General features: G+C 41.8%; 1 protein-coding gene across 5 annotated transcripts; it reads left to right on the top strand.

The window, feature by feature from the left end:
- The first annotated feature begins 3,155 nt into the window (after positions 1 to 3,155).
- Positions 3,156 to 25,325, top strand: TRAF3IP1 (TRAF3 interacting protein 1). Of its 5 annotated transcripts, none has more exons than XM_083628929.1 (17): positions 3,156 to 3,332; positions 5,718 to 5,786; positions 5,924 to 6,085; positions 7,465 to 7,581; positions 7,691 to 8,173; positions 9,090 to 9,167; positions 10,649 to 10,724; positions 12,240 to 12,341; positions 13,128 to 13,202; positions 13,833 to 13,853; positions 14,241 to 14,334; positions 17,291 to 17,374; positions 18,325 to 18,442; positions 19,082 to 19,118; positions 19,608 to 19,681; positions 22,247 to 22,470; positions 25,046 to 25,325. In XM_083628929.1, the coding sequence occupies exons 1-17, from the start codon at positions 3,210 to 3,212 to the stop codon at positions 25,203 to 25,205; spliced, it is 2,097 nt and encodes a 698-aa protein (XP_083485055.1). In that variant the 5' UTR covers positions 3,156 to 3,209; the 3' UTR covers positions 25,206 to 25,325. The 5 variants fall into 5 exon arrangements, with proteins under 5 accessions (XP_083485055.1, XP_083485057.1, XP_083485056.1 ...); XM_083628933.1 differs by lacking the exon at positions 3,156 to 3,332 and adding an exon at positions 3,711 to 3,735; XM_083628931.1 differs by lacking the exon at positions 12,240 to 12,341.

Genomic DNA, 25,325 nt, shown 5'->3' with positions numbered 1-25,325 from the left:
GAATTTTTTGAGATAAATGGGAAACAAAATACAGATATAAATGTAGTTTGGGACGCAAGTAAAGCGTACATGAGGGGTCTTGGAATACAACAAATGGCTAGGCTGAAGAAGATAAAAGACAATAATATCCAAGAGCTAACTAAACAGATAAGAATTAATGAAAAAGAGTTGATCAAAAATCCAAAAAGTCATGAAATAGTACAAAAAATAAAGATATTGCAATCCCATATCTCTAGTATATTAAATTAGGAAGTAGAAAATAAAATTAAATGGGCAAAACAAAGGTATTTTGAGTCCGCCAATAAGCCCGGTAAGTTGTTAGCATGGATGATAAAGGAAAAGCAAAAATAAATAAAATAAAATAAAATTTTGGACCAAGGGGAGGAAATAACCGACCCAGTAAAAATAAAAAATAAAAATAAAATTCTTAAACTTTTATAAAGATTTGTACAAACAAGAACAATTAGATGTTAATAAAATGGAAGAGTATTTACAACAAAATAAATTACCAAGAATTGAAAAAGAAGAAGCTGAGGTCCTAAACTCCAATATAGAAATAGATGAAATAGCACAAGTAATAAAAAAAATGAAAAGTGGCAAATCACCAGGTCTTGAGAGAATCACATTAATGTACTATAAGAACCTGGAAGAAGTAACCCTCCCTATATTACAAAGAATAATGCATAATATACTGGGAGGGAAAGATATACCACAATCATGGGAAGAAGCATTGATCACTCAAATCCCGAAACGGAGTGGAGTTGACAGACATGAAAAATTATAGACCAATGTCCCTGTTGAATACAGACTATAAAATCTATGCTGGAGTGATGGCTAATAGATTTTAAAAGACTCTAAACAAAATAATCAGCAGAGACCAGGCAGACTTCTTACCGGATAGACATATAAAAGACAATACAAGAATAATAACTGACCTTTTGGAGTATGTGGAAATGAAACCAAGTAAAAAGATGGCCATGTTATTGGTTGATGCAGAAAGAGCTTGGTTGTCAAACGCCTTGGTACTCGTACGTTTCGGCTCCCAAAAGATCAAAACCTGGAAGTTTTCCAGTTTTCGGGGAAAAAATTGGTAGCTGAATGTCCAATGCAGCTTCCGCTATTGTTTCTGGTGCGCCTGCAGCTTGGTTTCTGAATGTTTCGAAAGTCGGAACGGACTTCCAGAATGCATTCTGTTCAAAAATCAAGGTATGACTGTACTAATCTGTTATCAATGTGCATGCACTCAATTTTTTAGGCTCAGTACAAAAACTGTACACCTAGCTCATAAAAAGTGGCTTGGGCAGGGTTGGGCAAAGGGCTCTGTGGGGTGGTGAATCCTTCCGTCTGTGAGGTAGTTTTTTCTGACCTGCTTAAAGAAGCAGTTATCAAACTGCTTCTTAAAAAAACCTCTTTGGACCCGGCCACTATGGCCAACTATCGACCAGTCTCAAATCTTCCATTCCTGGGCAAGGCGACTGGGTGATTACTGATCAACTCCAGGCAAGCCTAGAGGATGTGAACCATTTACATCCCTTCCAACTGGGATTCGGTTTCCTCACTGTGAGAAGTTACAGGGAATCAGGCAAAGCGCCTTCTCTGCAGTGGCACCTTCCCTGTGGAACGCCCTCCTATCAGATGTCAAGGAGATAAATAAACTACAGTATATTTTTAACTTACTCTCCTAATAATTTGTATATAAATTATAAAAGTGGTATATAAATTTTGTTAAATAAAAAAGGGGAAATGTTCAGACTTTCAAACAGTGTATTATGCCTGAGCCTTCATTGCTGAAACTCCCAACAGCATTTTCATGCTCACAAACACCTGATGAAGGAACCATTGTGACATAACCCATTCAAGGAGATATAAGGGGCAACAGGCTGTCAACAGTGGCAGTAGTTGGGAGCTACCAGCTATTAAAAAGCCACAGGAAGTCTTTTTGTACTGCCTGAGGAATTAATCCCTTATTTAACGTTCAGAATTGCTGGATCGATTTAACAGGACTGGAACTAACATTTGCTTGGATTTGGCACCTTTGATAGGGAACTGCCTGCTGCGTCCTCCGCTTTGAAGTCACCCTGGTCTTTGGGCCTCCAGCAGCTTCTTCAGCATGTCCAACCCATCTAAGAGGCGTATGATAATGGTGTTCCACTGGATTAGGAAGACGCCCCAGACAGAGAAGCCGTGCTCCAGCACCTCGGCCAGACCTTCTGCCTCTGCACCGGCTTGCAACACTCCTCACATTTCACCCTACTTCACGAGGAGCAAGACACAACCCGCTCCGCTCAGGAGGTCCAGCAGGCGCAAGGTGCCGCGATTGCCGAATCTCACCGACCCCAAGTATTTAAGATCGGTCATTGGCAGCGTTGGCCGGAAGAGAGCCCGCAGGTGTGGCAAGCCAAAGAAGGCTCCAGCGGGAACAGGAAAAGGGGAAGCGGCCTCCTGGAGTCGCCATTGACATACACTCTCAGCCAGAGCCAGTTTGCCAAGCAGAAAAACTCCCGGCCGGCAAGGACAACGTCCACGGCCAGGCCAAGAATCAGCCAGCAGCCCATCTTGGAGGAAGGGAGATCGCCCTCCGGGGAGCGGGGCCAGCTCACCGCGGCGCCGGCGCAGTGAGGGGCAAGCGGGCTTCCCTGACGAGCTCGAGGGAGCTTACAGAGAAAAACAAGCTCAAAATACAGGAGGCAAACAATTTTTAAAATAATAAGAATTGAATATGGGTAGACTTTACAGGCTGTGAAGCGCCCCGAGGCCTCCAGAGGAAGAGCTGTATATAATAAATAGTAATAACATACATAAATAATTACAATAAAAACGACACTAGCTAAAATATATATTCCATGTTTTGTTTTATATTTTTATATGCCGCCCTTTTCCTTGACAGGAACTCAAAGTCGGCGCCTCAGCGCCTCCGGGGGAAGCGGTCCGGCGGCACAAAGCTTCCTCCGCCTTCCGGCCGGGCTCCCGGGGCCTCCGACGTCAGCTTCCCGCGTCGCCAATGCGGGCGCCGGATGCGGAGGGGCGGGGCAAGCAGGCCCCGCCCCGGAGCGGCCTTCTGTTGCTAGGGCCGCGGAGTCGGGTAGCAACGGCGAGGAGAGGCTGGAGGGCGCGCGCCCCGCGGAGCGAGCGAGCCAGCGCGGGTGGGCCGGGAGCGGCGTGCCGGGGCCTCCTGGCTGGGCGCCTGGCCTGGCCGGGGCTGCGGGGCCATGCAGGGCTCCATGGTCCGCCGCACGCAGGAGCTGCTGGGGCGCGTGATCCGGAAGCCGCCCCTCACGGAGCGCCTTCTCAGCAAGCCCCCCTTCCGATACCTGCACGACGTGATCGGGGAGGTCAGCCCGGGCTTCAAGGGGCGATAACGGGGGGGGGGGGGGGACCCGCCGAAAGGACGCGCGGCTTGCGCTCCCCGGTTGCCAGGCGACGAGCGGGGAAGGGAGGGATGGGGCTTCCCCTCCCCCCGCGCCGGGATTTCTTTTTCTTAAGCGGTTTACAAAAGAGGAATTCTCGAAGGCTAACAGGCTGAAGCAGATAATAAGAATTCGCCTCCTTGGTCCTGGGCATCACTTGGGCGCGCGGCCTTGTCTAGGCGAGAATGTTCTTGGCAGGCGGCGGAAAGAGCGCAGCCAAGGCTGTCTCATGAGGCAGGGAGTTCCAGAGGGCAGGCGGGTATCCATGCGGCGCCTGCAGCAGGCGAGGGGTCCCAGTGGGCACGTGCCGGGTAAAGCAGCTTCGTAGGTGAACTGCTCCCAAGTCCCTCAGAAGTGGGGGTGCCCACCATCCCCCCAGCCACGCGCCCCCATCACCATTCCCAGTTGTAGAATTCAGCAAGGTCGCCCACTCCCTGTCTAGTTTCTGTGCAGCAACCCCTTTTAGCAGACCACAGGTTCCAAGCCAATAAAAAGAGGCGCAGTATTATAAAACCTCAAAATTGTATAGCCTTTGATCTTTTTAAAAAAATTAACAATCACCCGGATGAAAAGCCCTTCCATATACACAGGCATATGAAGCCATCCTTTCAGTTGTTCGGCTTTTTAAATAAAAATAAAAATCAGATAGTAGCAGCCAGGGTTATCCCAGGTCTTATACATAAGCAGGCTAGCATAGTAGGTGGAATGCTGTTCTTTTGATTTCCACATGCCATGAAAAAGCTTTGCCTATGATTTTTTTGTAGGTCAGCTTGCAGTTAAAGTTGCCTAGGCCACTATGGAGGGAGATAGGGGAGAGACCTTAGGGTCATTGAAGGTGGTGAAAGAATGGCATCCACCCTGCTATCCCTTCATTGCAGGTACAGTGGTACCTCGGGCTACAAACGCTTCGGGTTACAAACTCCGCTAACCTGGAAGTAGTACCTTGGGTTGAGAACTTTGCCCCAGGATGAGAACGAAAATCGCGTGGCAGTGGCGCGCCAACAGCGGGAGACCCCATTAGCAAAAGTGTGCCTCAGGTTAAGAACAGTTTCGGGTTAAGAATGGACCTCCAGAACAAATTAAGTTCGTAACCCAAGGTACCACTGCAGTCTTTTAACACTGAAAAAACTACCAGATTCATTGTATCATAATTTTCTCCGCAAAATAAATTAGATGTTAAATTCTTCACTTTGGCTTGTTCCCATACTGAAGATCTTCAGAAAGACATCTAAGTAGTTTTAAGCATTTACTGAAAGTGAAAGAGTCCAGTTTGCTGGTTGATTAGTCTTATTTTTCTGTTGGCTTTTATATACTTTCACATTTTATTTTTATTACTGCCTGGCCTTCATTATTTACCAAATTCAGACTTAATTTTTCTGTGTTAGATCTCCCTACCCTTGGTGGTGGTTCTCAAATAGTTTCCTAAGACTGTAAATGCTGACTACTTATTTGGGACTGTTCTATAGTTCTGTGTTGAGGAAGGCTTCAAAAAATGGCATCTCTAGAACACCATGCAGGTAGAAGATGCACCTGCCCAAACATGGACTTCGTTGCCATAGTTAGAGTCATATGACGTATCACACAGAGAATTTTGGAGCTCTTACATATTACCAGCCAATGATAGCATAGCAACTGACCCATAATATTCCCATGACCTACTGGTGGCTTCTCCTCTGACATTTGAGCAATACCTTCCTGGTCTTGTAACTTACTAAAAACTGGTTTACTCATGCTTTTGTTTTACTCATCCAATTTACTATGTCAGTGCCTTAACTGCAAGTTGCATTAGAAATGGTAATGAAGAGAACTGTCTTCAAAACTAATTAGCACTGAAAAGTTACTCATTGTTTTGGAAGTTATCTATCATAATATTATCTGAACTGAAAATTCAAGCCCATCCAGAGTCTCACAAGAATCCAAGTTCCTTTCACCTACCCATCCCACCTGCACAGATACGTATCCATGTACTTATAATATTAGTTGCTAAAAGAATGCTTAATCTCTGTACAGATAACCGTTGTAACCGAAGAGTTGTTTTGTTATAAACAAAATGTAAGAATACCATAGAGCAGAATTTCTCCAGAGGCTGTCATGGACTGTCATGATCATCTCTACCATTATCTGTGCTCTAGTAACAATTGTGTATGCTTTGGCACAACCCCCCACTCCTGATAGAATTCTAATATATGTGAAGTGTCATTGAAAAGTCATAAAATCTGTAAACATTAGAATCCCTATAGAAAATCAGACATCATGAATCAAGCTGCCTGCCAAATCCAGAAACAAAACACATTCTTTTCTTTTATAAAGGTAATTAGATCAACTGGTTTCATGAAAGGACTGTACACAGAAGCAGAGATGAAATCTGATAATGTTAAGGTATGCAAACCCTTTAATTGTTTAAACTTTTAAAATGAGAGTACAATACACATGCACACTAATCTGATTATATGCCAGGAAGATCACAGTTTATGCTGAAATCTGGATAATTTTATTTAACTGTGTTGCCCTACCAGGATAAAGATGCAAAAATCGGCTTCCTTCAGAAAGCAATTGATGTTGTCATCATGGTGACGGGGGAACCTTTGGCAGTGAAGCCTGCACGTATTGTTGCTGGGCATGAACCTGAAAGAACCAATGAACTACTCCAGGCAATTGCCAAATGCTGTCTTAATAAGGTAGGATCTCTACATGGAGCTTTATCCGTGGACTTAAATCTTACGCAAAGTTTCCCTGCAAGCACCATACCGAACTTGAGCTGGGGGGGAAAGCGAGGTTGGGGAGTCACAAGGGAAAGGCACCTTGGGGACAGTTGCTGTGGAAAAGCTACATGCCTCTCACCACCACCACCACCAACTCAGTGCTTCCCTCTTGAAGTTTATCCTCCCAGTGCCCTTTGCAGCCTGTAGATACATAGCAACCAGGCATTTGTATACAAGAGTTGGCTAGTAACAGGTCTCATAATGAGTCTCCTGTTACTGAAGATCAGGCACTCATTAAGAATTCACTGTATAGTTAACTTACAGTACAATGGTATGCACTTCTACTCAAAAGGAAGTCTCTTGTGCTTAATAGGTATCAATACATTGCCTGAAACTGGTTTAAAGTTAAAATCGCGAGAGCAATTTCAGAATTTCCCATCAGGCAATCTATTGCAAATCCCTGCTTGCCCTGTTGGCAGCCAGTATTGCACACTTCAATCAGGCCTGACGCTCGCCCACTCTGTCCCTCCCTCCGCAGCCCAGCTGCTGGCCACGGTATCAGGAGCTAGCTTAGCTGGTGGGCAGGAGGCTCCCCACCCCCAAGTTGAGCAGTTCAACGAAGCCCTGATGCCCCTCCAGCTCGTGTGAGCCAGTGCGATGTTGGAGCTTAGTAGGGCTGGGCAATGTATTCTGGTTACTTCTTCCTCTAAAGTGGGGAGAAAGAAGCAGCCGAGATACATTTAGCTGCTGATATATCACAATGTTGAAAGCCACGTATCGCCCAGCCCTAGTGCTTAATGGGGCTTACTTCCAGGTAAATGGGTACAGGTTTAGACTTTGGTTTAAGAGCCTCTCCACTGGCAAAACTTAGAAGCTGGACGTCCACCTAACTGCGCTGAATTCAGTGGAACATGCTCCTTATCAAGCATACCGTATTTTTCGCTCTATAAGACGCACCAGACCACAAGACGCACATAGTTTTTGGAGGAGGAAAACAAGAAAAAAAATATTCTGAATCTCAGAACCCAGAACAGCAAGAGGGATTGCTGCGCAGTGAAAGCAGCAATCCCTCTTGCTGTTCTGGCTTCTGTGATAGCTGTGCAGCCTGCATTCACCCCATAAGACGCACACACATTTCCCCTTCCTTTTTAGGAGGGAAAAAGTGAGTCTTATAGAGCAAAAAATACGGTAATTCGGGTTGTTGCCCTAAAAGGAATTGTTCAAAATTGAAAGGAATGATAACTAAGATTGTATACATATTTTTCTTTTAAGACAGAAAGAAATCAGCATTGTGTATAGGATAGAAATGACTACTGCCAAGATTATGCTCAGTTTAACAGGTTATCTCTTTGTAGCTATCCAGTGATGAAGCTGTTCAAAGAGTCCTTGCTGGGGAGAAAGCTGATATGAAAGGAGGGATATCATCTTCTAAAACCCAAAACAGAACAGAAGATCAAAGATCCCATAAAGAGGTGCTGTGAACAACTTTTGGGTTAAGGGGAGTATAAATAATTCTTGTTGCCTGAGCAACTAGAGAGAAGATTGTGTTACAATTTAATATTTTTACATTTTATTATATAGGGAAGAGGTGACTCAGAAATAAAAGACCGAAACTCAATTCAAGACCAAAAACCCAAAGAAGAGATAAAAGAGGAAGGGAGCAGGCGAAAAGAAAGAGAAAGTGACAAACATAAGGATTATGAGAACCGGCACAAAAATCTTGATAAAGACAATTTTAAAGAAGGTGAGAAACATGAAAGAGAGAGAAATAAGAATAGGTCAAGCAAACAGGGAAGAGAGTCAGAGAAAATCAGAGACAAAGAAAAAGGAGATGGGGAAGAAGAAAAAGAGGAGCACGATAAAGAAAGGGACAGAGAAAGGAAACAACATGAGGGTGGAAGAGAAAAAGACAGATTAAGAGAAAAAGACAAAGAGAGGGCCAAGGACAAGGAACATGAGAAGATCAGAGAAAGGGGAAAAGATCGAGAAAAAGATAAACGAAGGGAACGAGTGAAAGAGACGGAGCAGTCACGTGAACAAGGAAAGGACAAGGCAGATAAAAAGGTAAACTGATTTTTTTTTTTTAAAAAAGGCATAAAGTAGCCGTTGATGAGAACTGTAATTAGCAGATCTGTTGAACAATTTTTTTGTGTTTTTCTTTTGGTTTTGCACACGAGACTTCTGTGTGGAATAAGGCCTGCTTGTTATGCATACCTCGGGGTTAGGGTGGGTATCAAAATCATGCACTGGGAAAAGCAAATGAATACAAATGTAACCTGGTTTGAGAGTGGCTAGTTAAACCAAAAGGCTACTGAGGAAAAAAATAAGCAGTGGCTGCTTTCTCTTTGAAAACGCAAAAACTATTTATACAAGTTTGTCTGTAGCACTAACCAGAATGTGTGGCTCCCTTGTAAGACAGAGTTCAGGAAAAATGTGGTTACCTTCATATTAGCAAAGCTGGATTTTCAGAAATAAACCACAGGAAAATCTAGGGGCATGCTTCAGTTGCTGAACTGATTAAGGGAGTATTACGGTATATAGTCTGTTGGTTAATAGGGTGCCCACCCTGATTGTGGAAAAAGTGTGTAAAATGTATATGGGAATAGATGTGTTAATTGTGTTCCGTGTTCCCAAATGCTTTTTACAATAATAGCCTAATACCTATGTCCAGTGGAGTAATGTTTGAAACAGTACTGAACCCATCTTAGAAGTTCCACCCACTTTTTCACCTGGCCCCACCCACCAGTGGCATGTAGCCCCAAAGGTTGTTCACGGGAGAATGTGACCTTCAGACTGAAAAAAGGTTCCCCACCTCTGGGCTAACAAACCATGGTATAGCTCGCAGCAGCAGGAGGACCAAGGGAGGAGAGTAGCACACTCAGTCTCCTAAGAATTCTCATGTTCTCATTTGGCTTAGCATAATTTGCAAACCAGCTCCTACTAACCATTGCAAAAGTTCAGTATAAATATTTTTCTGTAGCTTACAGGATCAGAGGAGAATGTAACTAAAAAACCGTTGGAACGATCTGTAAAAGATAAAGCTGAGCCAGATAAAGAAGTAAGTAATCAAGTATACGCATTTTGCAAAGCAGTTCAAATGTTTCATTTCTGTACTCAGTACTAGTGAAAATCAGCTCGTGATTTCAAAATATTAAAACCATTTAAAAACTTATTTATTTTATTAACATATTTGGTTTGACATTGCATGAACAAACCTTGTTTTATTTATCTGTATACAGCATTTATACCGCACTCCTCTGTCAAAAAGGCTCCCAGAGCAAACTACTGATCAGTAAAAAAAAGACCATCCCTGCTCTTAGACCTGCAACTAAATGACACAGTACCAAAGGAAAAAGGGAGAAGAAGGAAAAAACCAAACTCAGGCCCCAGTTCTTATTTACAGAGTTCTTAGAACGTTCAGCTGAGATGGGAGCTGTTCAGTGAGAGACAGAGTGAAGAGAAACTGGTCTCTGGCCAGAGTAAACGAAGGGGTCCTTCTTCCCATCTCCCCTCTGCCGCAGCCTGATGCAATAGCTACTGCTGGGTGACACAGTTGATGGTTTAGCATGTGAATGAATCCAAAGGAAGATGCTTTACAGTCAGAAACCCTTGATGGGGGTGAGATGTCCACTCAAGGGAAAAGGGAGCTTGTTTAACTATTCCTGACTATTTCTAATAGTCTTCCTGATTTTAATGATTCATGCTGTGGTCAGAGAAAAACATATTACAAAGAAATCATAACGTAACCTTTTTAGAATTGCGTTATTGGTTAAGTAAACCTGGTGCTTGTTCCATTTTTTTTTTTTGGTTAAATATTATCATTTTACTTCTGAAAAATGCTCCCAATGTTTTTTCATATTCCAAAATTGTGTGATGCATCTTCACCTCAAGTTTATGGGCTTCTGGGCTTGAATGAAATTTGTAGTGCAGATGAAATGTCACAAGGGACTCAACTCCAGTTCATTGTTTGGGACATAGCTGAAGAGATGGGTAGAAAATGGGTTCTAGAGAAATTCCCATACTTACACCTTTACTGAGGTGACCAGAGGTAAAGACAAAACTTTTAATAGTTATGTAAGAGAGGAAATTTCAGTGCCAAACAACAAGCGGTATCTGCCAAAACACAACTGTTACAAATACAGATGCCTTGTGCTCCTTTCCCACTATATCACTCCTTCTGGGAGCTTCTCCTATTTATCTTCTTCTTTTTTATGGAAAAGTGTGTGTGTATAAATATAAAATATGCCATCTCTTTATCACCTCCTTCCTTACCAATAGGGAGGAGCAGCTGCTCTGACCACAGTGTTTACACCAGTGCTCAAATTAATGGGCTTGGGGAATTTATGGAATTCACACACCCCAACCCTGCTTCCTCCCCCAAAATAGTAGCAAAGTGCGTTGCCACAAAAGATAAAGGCGCCAGGCTCCTTCAGCACTGGTGGTGAATCTTGCTTACTCTGAAAGTGTGGAAAACTTCAGTAGACTGAAAAATTGTGAGTTGTGCCTTTTAAAATTGCGTGCTTTGTATATCTTTTCAAGAGTGAAAACGCAGCAAGATTATCAAGGCAACATTCAACAAAGGGACCAAGACAACGAGCCAAACCTGTTGGTGAAGGTAGCCAAAACAAGTCTTTTTGTTTCATTCTTTCCTGAGAATTCCTGAATTTGTAGCACTTCATAATCTACGGTCCACGTAAGGCACAAAGGAAGCCACGGTTTCCCACTACATGAATAAGAAGTGCTTCTCTTTTGTGTGCCAGAGGAGCTGGAAGCTTCGGCTTTTACTTTTTAACTAATTACAATTCTTTGTAACATGAATACAGATGTACCTTGGAAGTTGAACAGAATTTGTTCCGGAAGTCTGTTTGACTTCCAAAATGTTCAACTTCCAGGGCATGGCTTCCGATTGGCTGCAGGAAGTTCAGTTCCCAAAAGAACGTTTGAAAACTGGAACAATCACTTCCGGTTTTTGATTGTTTGGGAACCAAAACGTTTGGCAACTAAGCTGTTTGAATTCCAAGGTACGACTGTAACTGTATCAGTCTGGTTTTGGGGTCAAGTGTACCCTAAGAAAGCTGGAATTATAAAGTACTATAAAATAAAAAGCTATAAAAGTAAAGTACTTTTAGGTTCCAGAGAAGTCATTTGGGGTCAGTAGGACCCCGTGAGGTAAAGTACTTAAACATATAATAATAATAATAATAATAATAATAATAATAATAATAATAATAATAATAATTTATTATTTATACCCCGCCCATCTGGCTGGGCCTCCCCAGCCACTCTGGGCGGCTTCCATAAAAACCAAAAATACAGTAAAAGAAGAAATATAAGAAAGGGGTGTGAGATCTCACATATTTTAAAACACAAAACTGCATGTTGTTCAGTTAACATGTATATAACGTAATTAGAACAATTGCATAAACATAACAGTCTAATAATCACGAGGAGTTAATGATCCACAACAACAATAAACTTCACAGAACTTGCAGCCATGGCCCACACTACTTAAGCAGCCTGCGTACAATTTCATTTTCACACCTGTGTGAGTTGAATGGACAACATGAGTGCAAAGGAGATGCAAGGCCTTTCTCTTGGCCCCATCCCAGTCCTTATGCTGCTCTTGTCAGCTGTAACTTCCACAGCAAGGAACTGCTACCTGGGAAGCTTGCCATGTGATTTATGACCCTGGAAGATCAAGGTTCTTAATTGCAAGGGAAATCTACATGAACAGAAAAGGTCATGCCTCACAGGGACATGTACTTTAAAGTAAGAAGTGGAAATTTGCAATCTTTGTTTTGGTATGTGAAAGAGAAGGATAGGGGAGTAGGGAGCCGACTCATTCACATAGCAGGAAACTATGGTTTCCCCCCGTGTCTTTATCAGGTCTCTGCATATTTTAGTGTTTCTAAGGTTATAGTACTAGCTGCTGATGTTGTAGCAGGAGATATCTGTCAGTGTACAGCTTTGATAGTTTGAAGAAGTAGTAGCACAGCCATTTGATAAATCGGCTAGGTAACATTGTGGTGAAGATCTTGATGAAGTATCTGCATAACTCTGCCAAATCTAAACATGTCTAAATGATCTTAATAGCATATAGTACACATTTCTCTGAATTCTCTCATGTCAGGGCGAAAGGAAACTAGTAAAAGTGTATCTAGTGGTGCAATTGAAAGAACAGCTAACATGTTAAAACAGAAAATTGAGCCAGTTATTACAGCACAAGAGCCAGGTAAGAAAAGGCAAAGCTCTGTTGCTTCGTCTTTGAGCACTAACTAGATGTCAGTTTTTTATAAGTGCTATAATTACAGCTTTTGATTTACCATATATAAAATCAACATAAAGTGTGTTGATGAAGTGCTTTTGAATCCAAGAGAGCTGATGTACTTTAGTCACTAAGACACTGTGCTACAAATCAAAAAGTCCCTATTGCAAACCATGTGTCTATTTAGATCTCACTGGGTGAGTCTCATTCAGGTTCAGTCACTTACCTTCAGTATAGGATGATAATACTGACATGCCCTACAATGTTGGAAAGTGCTACATGAAAAGTGTTATTACCAATCTTTAATGGCAAGAATTGCTAATACGTTTAGGGCAGGAGTTTACCAACCTTGTAAGTGCTAAATCATTGGGGACTCCCCAAATGCTACTGCCTTCCGTAGCAGAGACATGATTGCTAAATGGAAAATTTGCCAGCTCCTTTCCTGAATATCCCAATAAATTTTCTTCTGCCTCTGATGAGAGGGAATTGGGAAGGGTATTCTGTCCCGAAATATCAGCCTAGAAACTGGAACTGTAGTTTTTGGGTTTCCGGAACTTTTGGCAAACATGTTTAGGAGAGAGTTTTTAGAGAGTGGAGGATGAAAACTTGTATTGTTGTTAGCCGCCCTGAGCCTGGCTTCAGCTGGGGAGGGCGGGATATAAATAAAAATTTATTATTATTTATTATTGTCTAATGGCTTCCTACCACAAACTTTTATGCTAGGAATATTCATGGGAACTAATATCATTGCAGCTACACTTGCAGATGAAAAACCGGCAACTGTTTTACATGGAAAAGCTGAGCCAGAAATTGCAGTAAAACAGAGAGGTAAGCAAAACAGTGGGCACTTTTCTGTGCTCTCTTTGGAAGGTTATCTTTTCAAAGCCATTGTTTCTTTGCACCGTAGAGCTTCATGTTTTGTTTTAACCTCTTTTTTATAAATTCTCTTCCATGTCAACGCCTTCCAGGGTGTAACTTGAAGAGACTGATAATAGTTAAAGTATTAGCTTACCAGACATAATTATCATAATAGATTTGGAATTTTTGATTCCCCTGCCATATTTGTTGTAAAGAATAGACTCTTTTCAACATAGTTTTTTTCTCTGAAGAAGAAATAGAGACTGATAAGGTCAAAAGCAGCTATTACTAATTAATAGCTTGCTGCCTGGAGCAATATTGCTGTTTTTTCCCTAGGGTGAAAATATGGCATCCCAGGATAAACTGAGGGAAACATGTTGTGTTTGATGTGTGTTTGCATTTTCCTGCTCTACTCCCCAAATTGTACACCCTGACCTCAGAGAATGTGAGCCTGTACCTTTCTAGTAGATGTACGGCAACAATCCACTAATCAAGAAGAGTGTTTTGTGTTGCTGTCCTGCATAGAAACAGTGGAGTGTCTAATCCAATTTTTAATTTCTCCTAAGCATGAGGAATAATTAGTATGTATTTATGTTGCAGGTGACTCATCCAGTGATGCAGGTAAAAATTATGCTGAATTTTAACACATAATCATTTTTTAAAAATTTTTAAGAGAATTTTAACTATGGTGAAGTAGAGCTTGGAAAGAGACAGCTTTTTCATATTGGTAGATGGCTATTAATCCAATGTTAATTTGTTTTTACATTGGAATACAATAAATGTCACATAAGCAGTAAAGGAGAAATAGATTGCCAATTGGCCTTGGTTTCATATGCAATATTGAATTTATCTCTGCAGCATAATAATGACATCTGTGTGTGCTGGGAGGGGAAGTTCTGCTTATTTCAGTATTAGGAAAGAAATTATTATTATTTATTGAATTTATATATGTTACCAGCATTTGGTATTTATACAGTTTTCAAAATGACAGACTGTTTTGTTTCATAGAAGGAGATGTTTTGAACACTGCTGCCCCTGAAAAAATTGTTGTTTCTGAAAATAGTGAAATTACTAATGAGCTTCCACCTCAAGTCACCCAAAGGTATGTCTGTATCTTCCCTTTTATTAAAAGCTAAAAATTTGGGGTACAATCCAGTTTATGTTATGCACTTAAATGCTACTTATTTCAGTTAGAAAGATTTGAACATTATTAATTCATTAATTTAAGTCAGTGTTGTGTAAACTTGCTTATGGTTTGGATTGTAACCCCATGAATTTAAACTGACAATGGCTTTATGACACATTAGATAGTAGAATCATAGAATCATAGAATCATAGAGTTGGAAGAGACCACAAGGGCCATCGAGTCCAACCCCCTGCCAAGCAGGAAACACCATCAGAGCACTCCTGACATATGGTTGTCAAGCCTCTGCTTAAAGACCTCCAAAGAAGGAGACTCCACCACACTCCTTGGCAGCAAATTCCACTGTCGAACAGCTCTTACTGTCAGGAAGTTCTTCCTAATGTTTAGGTGGAATCTTCTTTCTTGTAGTTTGGATCCATTGCTCCGTGTCCGCTTCTCTGGAGCAGCAGAAAACAACCTTTCTCCCTCCTCTATGTGACATCCTTTTATATATTTGAACATGGCTATCATATCACCCCTTAACCTCCTCTTCTCCAGGCTAAACATGCCCAGCTCCCTTAGCCGTTCCTCATAAGGCATCGTTTCCAGGCCCTTGACCATTTTGGTTGCCCTCCTCTGGACACGTTCCAGTTTGTCAGTGTCCTTCTTGAACTGTGGTGCCCAGAACTGGACACAGTACTCCAGGTGAGGTCTGACCAGAGCAGAATATAGTGGCACTATTACTTCCCTTGATCTAGATGCTATACTCCTATTGATGCAGCCCAGAATTGCATTGGCTTTTTTAGCTGCCGTGTCACACTGTTGGCTCATGTCAAGTTTGTGGTCAACCAAGACTCCTAGATCCTTTTCACATGTACTGCTCTCAAGCCAGGTGTCACCCATCTTGTATTTGTGCCTCTCATTTTTTTTGCCCAAGTGCAATACTTTACATTTCTCCCTGTTAAAATTCATCTTGTTTGTTTTGGCCCCGTTCTCTAATCTGTCAAGGTCGTTTTGAAGTGTGATCCTGTCCTCTGGGGTGTTAGCCACCCCTCCCAGTTAGTAAATTGACCATAATCAGGGAATTCATCAGAGCCTATGAAATTGTAAAAGCTCTGATCAAACTGTAATACAGTAGTACCTCGGGGTGCGAACGGTATCCGTTCCGGAGCCCCGTTTGCATCCCAAATGGAACGCAAGATGCGTCTGTGCACGTGCGGGTCGCATTTTGCCGCTTCTGCGCATGCGCGCGATGTCATTTTGAGCATCTGCACATGCGCGAGCGGCGAAACCCAGAAGTAACGCACTCCGTTAGTTCCGGGTTGCTGTGGAGCGCAACTCGAACGCGCTCAACCCGTAGCACAAGCAACTGGAGGTATGACTGTATTACTCAATAAACTGTGATTTGCTAATTAAGAGGTATCTAAGAGTTCCCGGCTTCCTTTCCCCACTTCCCCCAGAATAATTTTCCCCCTGCCCTTGTTGGCATTAAACATGGTTTAGAATTGCAAGTGCACAAATGCTAGCCTGAGAATAATAGAATTGTAGAGTTGGAAGGGATCCCAAGAGCCCTTTAGCGTTGCTAACCTTGGTTGTTGTTAATCATAAACCACAATTTGAACCCATGGTTTGAATTCTTCTGAATTTTAGATTGTAGTTACAAGAAAACCAATTTAGGAGTAAGCTGTGGTTAGTGTCATGTGTGTATATTTATGAAGTGTCAATAGGACCAGTAGCACACAACAATGGAAATTTGCTCTGGAGTGGGAATGTATGTCTCCAAAACTCCTAATTTACAAATGATGGTTTTCAAGGAATCAACGTAACACCTGCACTGGACCACAATGTTGCTGAAATACGACTTACTCTTAAGTTTGTTGTTTTCTACTCTTTTATCTTTAAAGTTTGTGGCACTTATTCTAATATGCATTATAATGCCTGAATAGAAACAACAAAGAGTAAAATTAACTGTAATACATAAATTTCAGATTAGAAACATTTGAGCTCTTACCTCTTTAGATGTAATCCAATTTAAAAGGTCGTCTTCCCCAATATAGCAGTTCCTTCTGGCATGGCGTCCTTTGTTGTAATGAACGGGAGAGCCTGCGTCCAAGTCAGTGCATTCTCAGAGCTATGGAAAAAACAGTTCTTATGATGAATCTGATTTTGGATGCTCAAACTGAAACAAACATTCATATTAAGTGGAAGAAGAGCCTCCTGGACAAGCCCAGTGACTTATCTAGTTACAGCACCCTGTTCTCTGAGGGGCCGGCCAGATGCCTGTAAAGCCTGAAAGGGCACAAGGGCAACTGGCCTTCAGAGACTTACTCTGCCTTCTCTGCATGTGGGCCTAGAACATACCCATTGGGGCTTGTAGCCATTGATTTCTCCATTGATTGCGTGCGTCATCCTCCCTAAGTCTGTTTCATCCTCTTTAGAAGCCGTCCAATTTCATGGCCATCACTACTACTTGGGGGAAATGTTGATTTGCATTATTAATATTTAAGCTTATTAAATTATGCAAGTTGCATTCAGCAGGAAAAGGTCGGCCTCGGGTTAATTTGTTATGTCCCTTCATTCATTTAACTACAGCATTGTACATCCAATCAGCATTGTTCAATCAAAATGAAATATATTTCAATTCCGTTGATTTCAGTGGAAGTGAAGTATGTGTTTTACTGTTTGGGATTGAAATCAGGGCACTGTACTGTACTTCGGCTGGATTTTGGGGGAAGGGGGTCTGGCTTTGAATCTCCTTGTGTTCTGATTAGAATACAATGAATTAAGAATTAAACAATTCTTTAATTGCATTGTATATTCTTTTTTAATGAAGGCACGCCAGTGCTTGTTAAGATTTTTGCAAATTGCTCAAAATAAGTGGTCTCACACACTAATTTGTGTTAAGAAAGGAAATGCTCTTTACCTCCCTTTACAGAAGACTTCCACGACCCAGTAGTGCAAGGCCAGCCCCACCCCGGATAAAACGCCAAGAAAGTGCAGAGGTTTTAGCACCAGAGAGGTCAGGAAATATTTTATATTTCTGCTGTCAGATTGTTCTATAGTTTGTTTTATTATCAAATGTGAAGTCAAGTGTGTGTTAAACTTTCTAGGCCTTTAGAAGACTAGAAGATTGTCCTCAACACAATTTTTCCTATTGATGTGGTATATTCATAAATGCGGTTATTCCTCAAAAGGTTGACGTATTGTGATAGTTACAGCAAATTAGACTGCAGTCCTACAGCATCCATGATGATGGCGTACTCTTGAGTCTCTCCTGTTTCTGCATTAGAATGCTGAGAAACATAAGTGTTTCTAAGCTCAGAGGAGAAAACCTTTATTTTGTTTACAATATTGTCAATAGTTTTCATTTTCATATTTTTCCACATTTTTTGGGAAGTGGACATAAGATAATGTAGACTTTTCTCTGTGTGTCCCTTCCCCAGCTTTCTGCCCTGACTAGCATCAGATGAGCAGGGCTTTGGGTTTTGCAGTTCTTGTGCCACAGATTCTTTTACACCCACACACGACTGCTCTGCTCATAAATCAGTGGAACTTTAAAAAATGTAATACTAAACTGTACAAATTTCTGATCTGGTAAGTTAAAAATAATACATCTTGTGTTCTTAAAGTAGGTACAGGTTGGATCCAGATTTGAGTTATGCTTTACATTAGAATAATGCTTTACATTAGAATAAATGAGACTTAAGTTAATCGTTACCTACTGGTCCCATAGTTTTCGGTGTGGATCCAATTAAAAGTAAATGTTGTGTACATTTCAGTTCCACTCCTCACCCAACTTGCCATCTTTATGGGGGTAAAAAGCTTGAAAATTCCCAAAACCTTTTTATCTTTAGACAGGACTGAATACGCATTTTTCTTTTAAAGAAAGGATTCTACAGTATTTTCTGCCTTGTATGATCTCTTGCAACACCATGCCTGAAGTATAGTCCTGTTCTTCCTTTCTTTTAGAAATGGCAGTGCCAAAATAGTGACAAATGTCATTATAGACAAAAAGGAGGAAGAAGATGACGATCAGTTTGTTGTAGAGGCAGCACTGCATCTGCCTGAAATGGCAGAAATGGCAACGGTTGGTTAATACATTTTCTCATACAGATGTGGACCAAGCATTAACTTTGTGTTGTCTGCTGCTTCCTTTTGTCTCTTTCTGAATAGAGTTCCAGTGGTATGCTTTATGCTTGATATTGAAGCATGATGAATGGAAGTGAGTCTAAGCTGGAAGCACCCTCCAGCCCCATTAGGAAGTTTGTGTTGTCATAGTGTATGATTAAGGAGAGGAACAGTGAATTAACAGTTACAGGCAGCCCAGAAGCCTAAAGCCCTTGCGTCCATTTCATAATTTTGCCAGAGTATGAGGTGCCCCTGATTACCTTAGAACGGCTGCTGTGGGACCCCCTCCCTCTGTATTTTATATTATGAGGATCTGGTGCAAATCCCATTGATAGTCAAACCACATGTCATCTTGATTGGTCCATGCTCCAAGTTGTACAATTGAGCTCCCTTTTTATTTTACAGGGACGGATGATAGAATTGTAAAATACAGTTCTCAAGTTGGCAGATCAGTGGGTGTTTTTTGGTGGTAAGGTGGCGGGGAGGCAGTCGCTATTCTTAGAACAGAGAGAAAATGAACGGTCAGCTCTCAAGTATTATTGTCTCCTTACTTGTCTAGCTTTAATTTATTAACTTCCCTTTGATTTCTGTTGTTCAGGAGGCAACAGTAGAGTTGGAAGAAGATGAGAAGCATGGCAAGTCTTTTTATTTTCTTAAGGTTTTTCTTTACTTGCTTGTTTGTGATTAAGTCCCTCATAACTTGTCACTTCCTATATCCTTGTTCTTCCTTTCAAGATTCAATGCATATGCAGTCCAATTCATGCTTTCTTGTCAACTACTTGCTTTGACTTGGGATAACTTCAAAATCCCTTTCCATCCTTTTTGTTCCTTGTTCTTAATGAAACTTGGCACAAGTACAATGATTTTGACACTTGTGAGGTCTTCGATAGATCCAATGATTGTAATCCAATTAAAAATATGATGCCTTCTCTTGCTGACTTTTATTATACCTTAGTGGCCGTAAGTACATTATAGGAGTTTCAGAAAGAATGTTTCATTTCAATGTTCTATACAGAAGAAACTAGTTGGGTGTATGAACCAAAACTGAGCCACTATAAGCACTTTTTTTGCCTTTTTAGAGAGGTCTTTTGCAGTTAAGAACTATAATTTTTTATCTTCAACAGGTGGGCTTGTCAAAAGAATATTGGAAACAAAGAAAGATTATGAATTGTCCCAGTTGCCAAAATCCTCTGAGAAGGTAATCATGCAATAAACCTCAAAGAATTGAGTGTTCTTAGTTGCTTATTCTTCAGTGTTTTCATTCCAACCTCTTTTTCAACGTTGCATTGCTCTGTATCCCTCAAAGTTAAACTAATGTCAACAGATTTCCAAAGAAGGAACATTTTTAGTAACCCGTTATAAAATAAAAACACCTAGCAGACACCGTCACGTTTTATGAAGCATGTATGTTAAAGGCTGTCTGGTTCAATAAAACCAGGAGCACTTTACTTCCCCCATCACTCCAGCAAACCTCTAGCACAAGTCATGTGTGCATCTGCTATGCTCTTGGAAGAATCTGCCCATTATCCTGTGCTTCCTAACAGCAGACTTGTTGAGCCTGCAATAAGAAGATCATAAGAAACCCCACCAGCGGTGTTGGGTTAATGGCAGTGTGGGCTGGGCTGCACCGCTGATCTCTTTTCCCAGCATCGCATGTTGCTGCTGTGTGGCAGAGAAGGGGAGAGACGAGGCCGCAGAGAGCTTGGCACAGCAGCAGGGGTGTCAGATTGGCTCTGTTGCTGTGCCACTGCTAAGCTCCCTACTGCCTTGTCCCTCCCTCCTGGTAACTGGCAGCAATGTGCAGCATTGAGAAGCCTGATCAGCAGCTCCTGTTGGTTGCTACTGTTTGATAGCCAAACAACCATTGCTGTCATCAGGTGACAAAGTGACTTCAATATTCTTTGTTGAGTTTTGGTTATGCATAACTCTGCTGCCAAACATGCTGTGGCCTCAAGTTAGAAACCTTCATATTGACCCAAATGAATCCATCCTAACCCACAAGGCAGGGCCCAAACACAGCAAGTCACACTGGGAGAGAACCAATCATGGTTCTTTTGGACACAATCCTTTCCTCAGGCAGGTCCAAGAGAACTAGCCTCAAAAGCACAGCTCCCTCTTCACTGCATACGCATCCTGTCTGCAGACATATACCTTCTGTTGCAGGCTGCATCGTACTTATGGCCCACAATCTGTTACTTTTTACCCACATTCATTATATCTTTATTATTTGTTGAAATGTGTACATAAGCACAGTCGTACCTTGGATCCCAAACGCCTTGCGACTTGAATGTTTTGGCTCCCGAATGCCGCACACCCGGAAGTGAGTGTTCTGGTTTGCTACCGTTCTTTGGAAGCCAAATGTCCGATGCAGCTTCTGTGGCTTCTGATTGCATGCAGGAAGTTCCTGCAGCCAATCGGAAGCTGCACCTTGGTTGTCGAACGTTTTTGGAAGTTGAACAGACTGCCGGAATGGATTCCGTTCAACAACCAAGGTACAACTGTACTTCGTTGTTGCATCACTGAATCTCCCTGTGTGCTGGTGTGGATAGATTTTGGATAGATTTCCCCCAGGATTTTGACCTGGGGAAACCAGAGCTTTTAAATCCCTCTCTGCTGTGAAGCTAACTGGGTGTCTGTTTCTCAGACTGATGTACCTCACAGGAATGTTGTGGGAATAAAATGGATGGATGAGAGGAGAGTAGTTTATGCCGTCCTTAACTCCTTGAAGAAAGAATGGCATAAGAATCTATTATTATTATTATTATTATTATTATTATTATTATTATTATTAGGATATGCCATCCACCTGACTAGGTTGCCGCAGCCACTGTGTAGCTTCCAACAAAATATTCAAACAAAAAACCTCAATCCTTAAAAGCTTCCCTGTACAGGGCTGCCTTCAGATGTCTCCTAAAAGTCAGATAGATTTTAATTTTCTTAACAGCTGATGGGAGGGCATTTCACAGGACGGGCACCACTGCTGAGAAGGCCCTCTCCCTGGTTCCCTGTAGCTTCGCTTCTCACAGTGTGGGAACCGCCAGAAGGCCCTCGGAGTTGGACCTCAGTGTCTGGCTTGAATGATGGGAGTGGAGACGCTCCTTCAGGTATACTGGGCTGAGGCCGTTTAGGGCTTGAAAGGTCAGCACCAACACTTTTAATTGCACTTAGAAACGTACTGGAAGCCAGTGTAGATCCTTTGAGACTGGTGTTATATGGTCCCGGCAGATCATAATGAATTCCTGTAGTGGTAGTAGTAGCTAGTGCTACTGAGGAAAAACCTGTTGCACCCCTCTTACAGCTTTGTCATGTCCAGGAAGTTCTCTGCTTGGAGAACTTAGTTGGTGGACATCGCATGTAAGGTGTTTAGTCATATAGTAAGAGAGGCAGTGAACATTAAATCCTAAGCCAAACAAGTCAAAAGCAGAATCTTAAATTGGCCTTGGATAATAATGGGCATACAGTAATGCAAATAATGTAGTTTTGGCTGTGTGTCCTTTTGCATCTCTCTGCTTTAACAGAAGGTGTGCTATCTTTGAGATCGTTCTTGACCATTGCACTATTTTCCAATGGCAGACTTGGGCTAAGGTGAGCGATCTCTAATTATTAATTAGTATTGGTTTCATTGATGTGTCTCAGAACACTCCCATTTTCTATTTTTATCTTTTGGTTTTCAAATCTATCCCATATATTTAATTCACCTCTTAAACAACAATCTTGTTTCTTCGCTTCAGTCTATTTGTGTGTGTGTTTTTTTAACAATTAGGAAAAACCACTTTTGTCAGAAGCAGCAAGGAGAAAAGAGAAAGATCTAGTAGCAAAGGAAATCGAGAAGTTCCGTGGATCCATTCAGGCCCTTTGTCGGAGCGCTCTCCCCCTTGGGAAAATCATGGACTATATTCAGGAAGATGTGGATGCCATGAAGAATGAACTCCAGATGTGGCAGAATGAAAATAAACAACTTGAAGAGGCCCTACAGAAAGAACAAAGGTGAGAATACTGAGAAGTTGCACGGTTGCTGCGCAATTGGTTCATCCAAAACAACATGCATAGAGTTTTGTGATACTAGTCAGGTCTGGGAGGGCCAGGCTGAGGGAGAAGGTGGGGCAAGAAAGGTGTATCCCAGCAGTGAAGGCTTCTACTGCAGTAAAATATTATGGGTGGAGTTAGAACAATCCCACAAACTTAATGGTGTGAGCTAAGTATGTCGTCATGGTAGTGGAAGCAAATGCGCAGGTGCTGTTGCCTCTGGGCTCATGTCACTGTATTAAGCTAAAGGCAAGTGGGCAACTCAGCAGCCTGACACAAGGCTTTCCACCACGTATGTGTTGACTGGCACCCAGCTGAGCAGTCAGCCAAGCTCTAGCTCCAAGGAGGTTGAAGGAATACAGCAGCACGGCCTGCCCTCTGCTCAAAGCAACCTCTCCTGAAAGTTGTGAGCCAAGGAGCTTCCTAGCTGCTGCCTCCACTGGGATTTGTGAGGAAGTTCCTTCCACCTGTCCTGTACACGAAGAGGACATTTGTTTGATTACATATATTTGTCAAGTCATCTCACGCAGTGATCCTCTAGGTAACGTACAATATAAACATTGGAACATACAAAATACAAACAATTCAGAATTGGGTGATTGCACTCAATCAACAATAAAGGACAAGTTATTTGCTCTGGCACAATCATATAAAAACGAAAACCCCTAAAACTAATTTCCAGCAGATTAGAAACTAAAATTGGAGATGTTGAAATAACATTAAATTGTTAACAGGCCTGGGAGCATAAGAAGGCCACTGCCTGGTGCTGAAAAGACATTTAAATAGGTGTTAGGCAAATCTCTTTAAGGAGAGGTTTCCAGATACAGGGAAGGGGCCACCACCAAGAAGGTCCTCTCTTTGCCACCTTCCTTGCTTTAGTATGAGATGATATTCATAGGAGGGCCTCTATAGATCCTATTGGAGCTTGGGTAGGATCACATGAGAAAAGGTGTTCCATTAGATGCTGGGGACCCAAGTGGTGTGGAGGTTTAGAAGGTAAAGCCAGCACTTTGAATTGGTCATGGAAATAAATTGGAAGTCACTGGAAGAAGGAAAGAATTGATGTAATATACTCAAAACACTTGTCCCAGTTAGCAATCTTATTACCACATTCTCCACTAGCTAGAGTTTCTAAGCTGTTGTTGTTGGCAACCCTATGAACGATACATTGCAGTTGTCCAAACGGAACGTTACTGCTGAAAGATGGACTGGAAACTTTATATATAAATAAATTCCAGTAGGTGGGCCATAAAGCAGTCAGTGGGTTAGCACTAGGCATAGGTGGGTGAGCAGAAACCCGTCAGGATTTGGGGGCTAAGACTGAAAATGCTTACCAATCTCCCTAATCTAGCATTTGTAGCTAGAGAACTAACCATATATAACAGAGGAAAGGTAGCTCTGTCAGTCACCAAACTATACTTCTCTTTCTCTGCCTCCTGCCTCCTCTCTGCCTAGCATGTTCCCTTTATTGCATTCTTACAAAACTCTGACCAACAAACTTTAGAAGCCCTCCTGAGGCTACAAAACAGTTCCAAAGCCTCAGAGACCTTGGACTGTTTGATATCTAAAGCGGTCTTAGATTCTGAGGTGATCTGAATATCTCCAAGATGGGGGTCCTTGACTCCGCATTCCATGGGAATACCCAGCCCTTCAAAGGAATTCAGGATGTTAGCATATGTGGATGATCTTGTTTTATCTGCAGGACAGTCCTTTAATTAGAGATTGTGACTTAACTAAATGCTATTCATAGCAAGAGTATTAAAGCCCCCAGTACTACTCCCCCCCACCCTTTTCGCAATGCAACACTGACTCTTCCCACTGGTATTAATGACAGGTGGATAGTACAAAGAAAGTTATGCGGCTGTTTCCCACCCCTCCTAAGTTATATAAAAACGCTATCTTTATGATTAGTATCTGCCTATGATGAGGTGTAAGATAAGGCTTAAGATAGCTATCATTCCTACTCATATCAGCTTTGTCAGGCAGATACCAACTGTTCTTGTTTTACAGAATAGTAAACAGAGTAAGATGCTTGCCTAAAAGCAATTGAGGGTTGCCCCCCTCTGAACTGGGATTTGAGTGTAGAACTCTCAGAGCTCATTCCAAACTCCTGCTTGACTTCCTCTTCCCCTACCCACTACAGTGGTACCTCGGGTTAAGTACTTAATTTGTTCCAGAGGTCTGTTCTTAACCTGAAACTGTTCTTAACCTGAAGCACCACTTTAGCTAATGGGGTCTCCTGCTGCTGCCACGCTGCCAGAGCACGATTTCTGTTCTCATCCTGAAGCAAAGTTCTTAACCCGAAGCACTATTTCTGGGTTAGCGGAGTCTGTAACCTGAAGCGTATGTAACCTGAAGCGTATGTAACCCGAGGTACCACTGTATAGGCAAACAGAGTGTTTGTTTGATTGTTTGTCTGTAGTATGTACTTTTAGTTTCTCCCCTTACATTTGCTCTCTTTGCTTCAGATGTGTTTGTCTAACCATAATGGATTTCACAAGAATTTTTGTGTAAGTTCCGTGTTTTGTCTCAACAGTATTACAGACAGTGTTGTGGAACCATTGAAAGTAGAACTTGCAGAGCTGGATCAGTTGATCAAAGATGAACAAGATAAGATTTGTGCTAAAATGGCCAATGTTTTAAAGAATGATGAAAAAATTCAGAAGATGGTTCATAACATCAACTCAAGGAGGTGAACAATGGAACGTGAGAGCTGGAATGGATTTTCTTCTAAATAGAAGAAATAAATCTTTGTGTTGAAAGAAATCTGTTGCATACAGCAGCAAATACAGTTTCAAATAAACTTATTCACGTGA

This window comes from Podarcis filfolensis (genome assembly GCF_964270895.1).
Source record: "Podarcis filfolensis genome assembly, chromosome: 1".
NCBI classification, from domain to species: domain Eukaryota; kingdom Metazoa; phylum Chordata; class Lepidosauria; order Squamata; family Lacertidae; genus Podarcis; species Podarcis filfolensis.
Note: the sequence above shows the minus strand (reverse complement) of the source record. Positions and strands in the feature narration are given on the sequence as shown.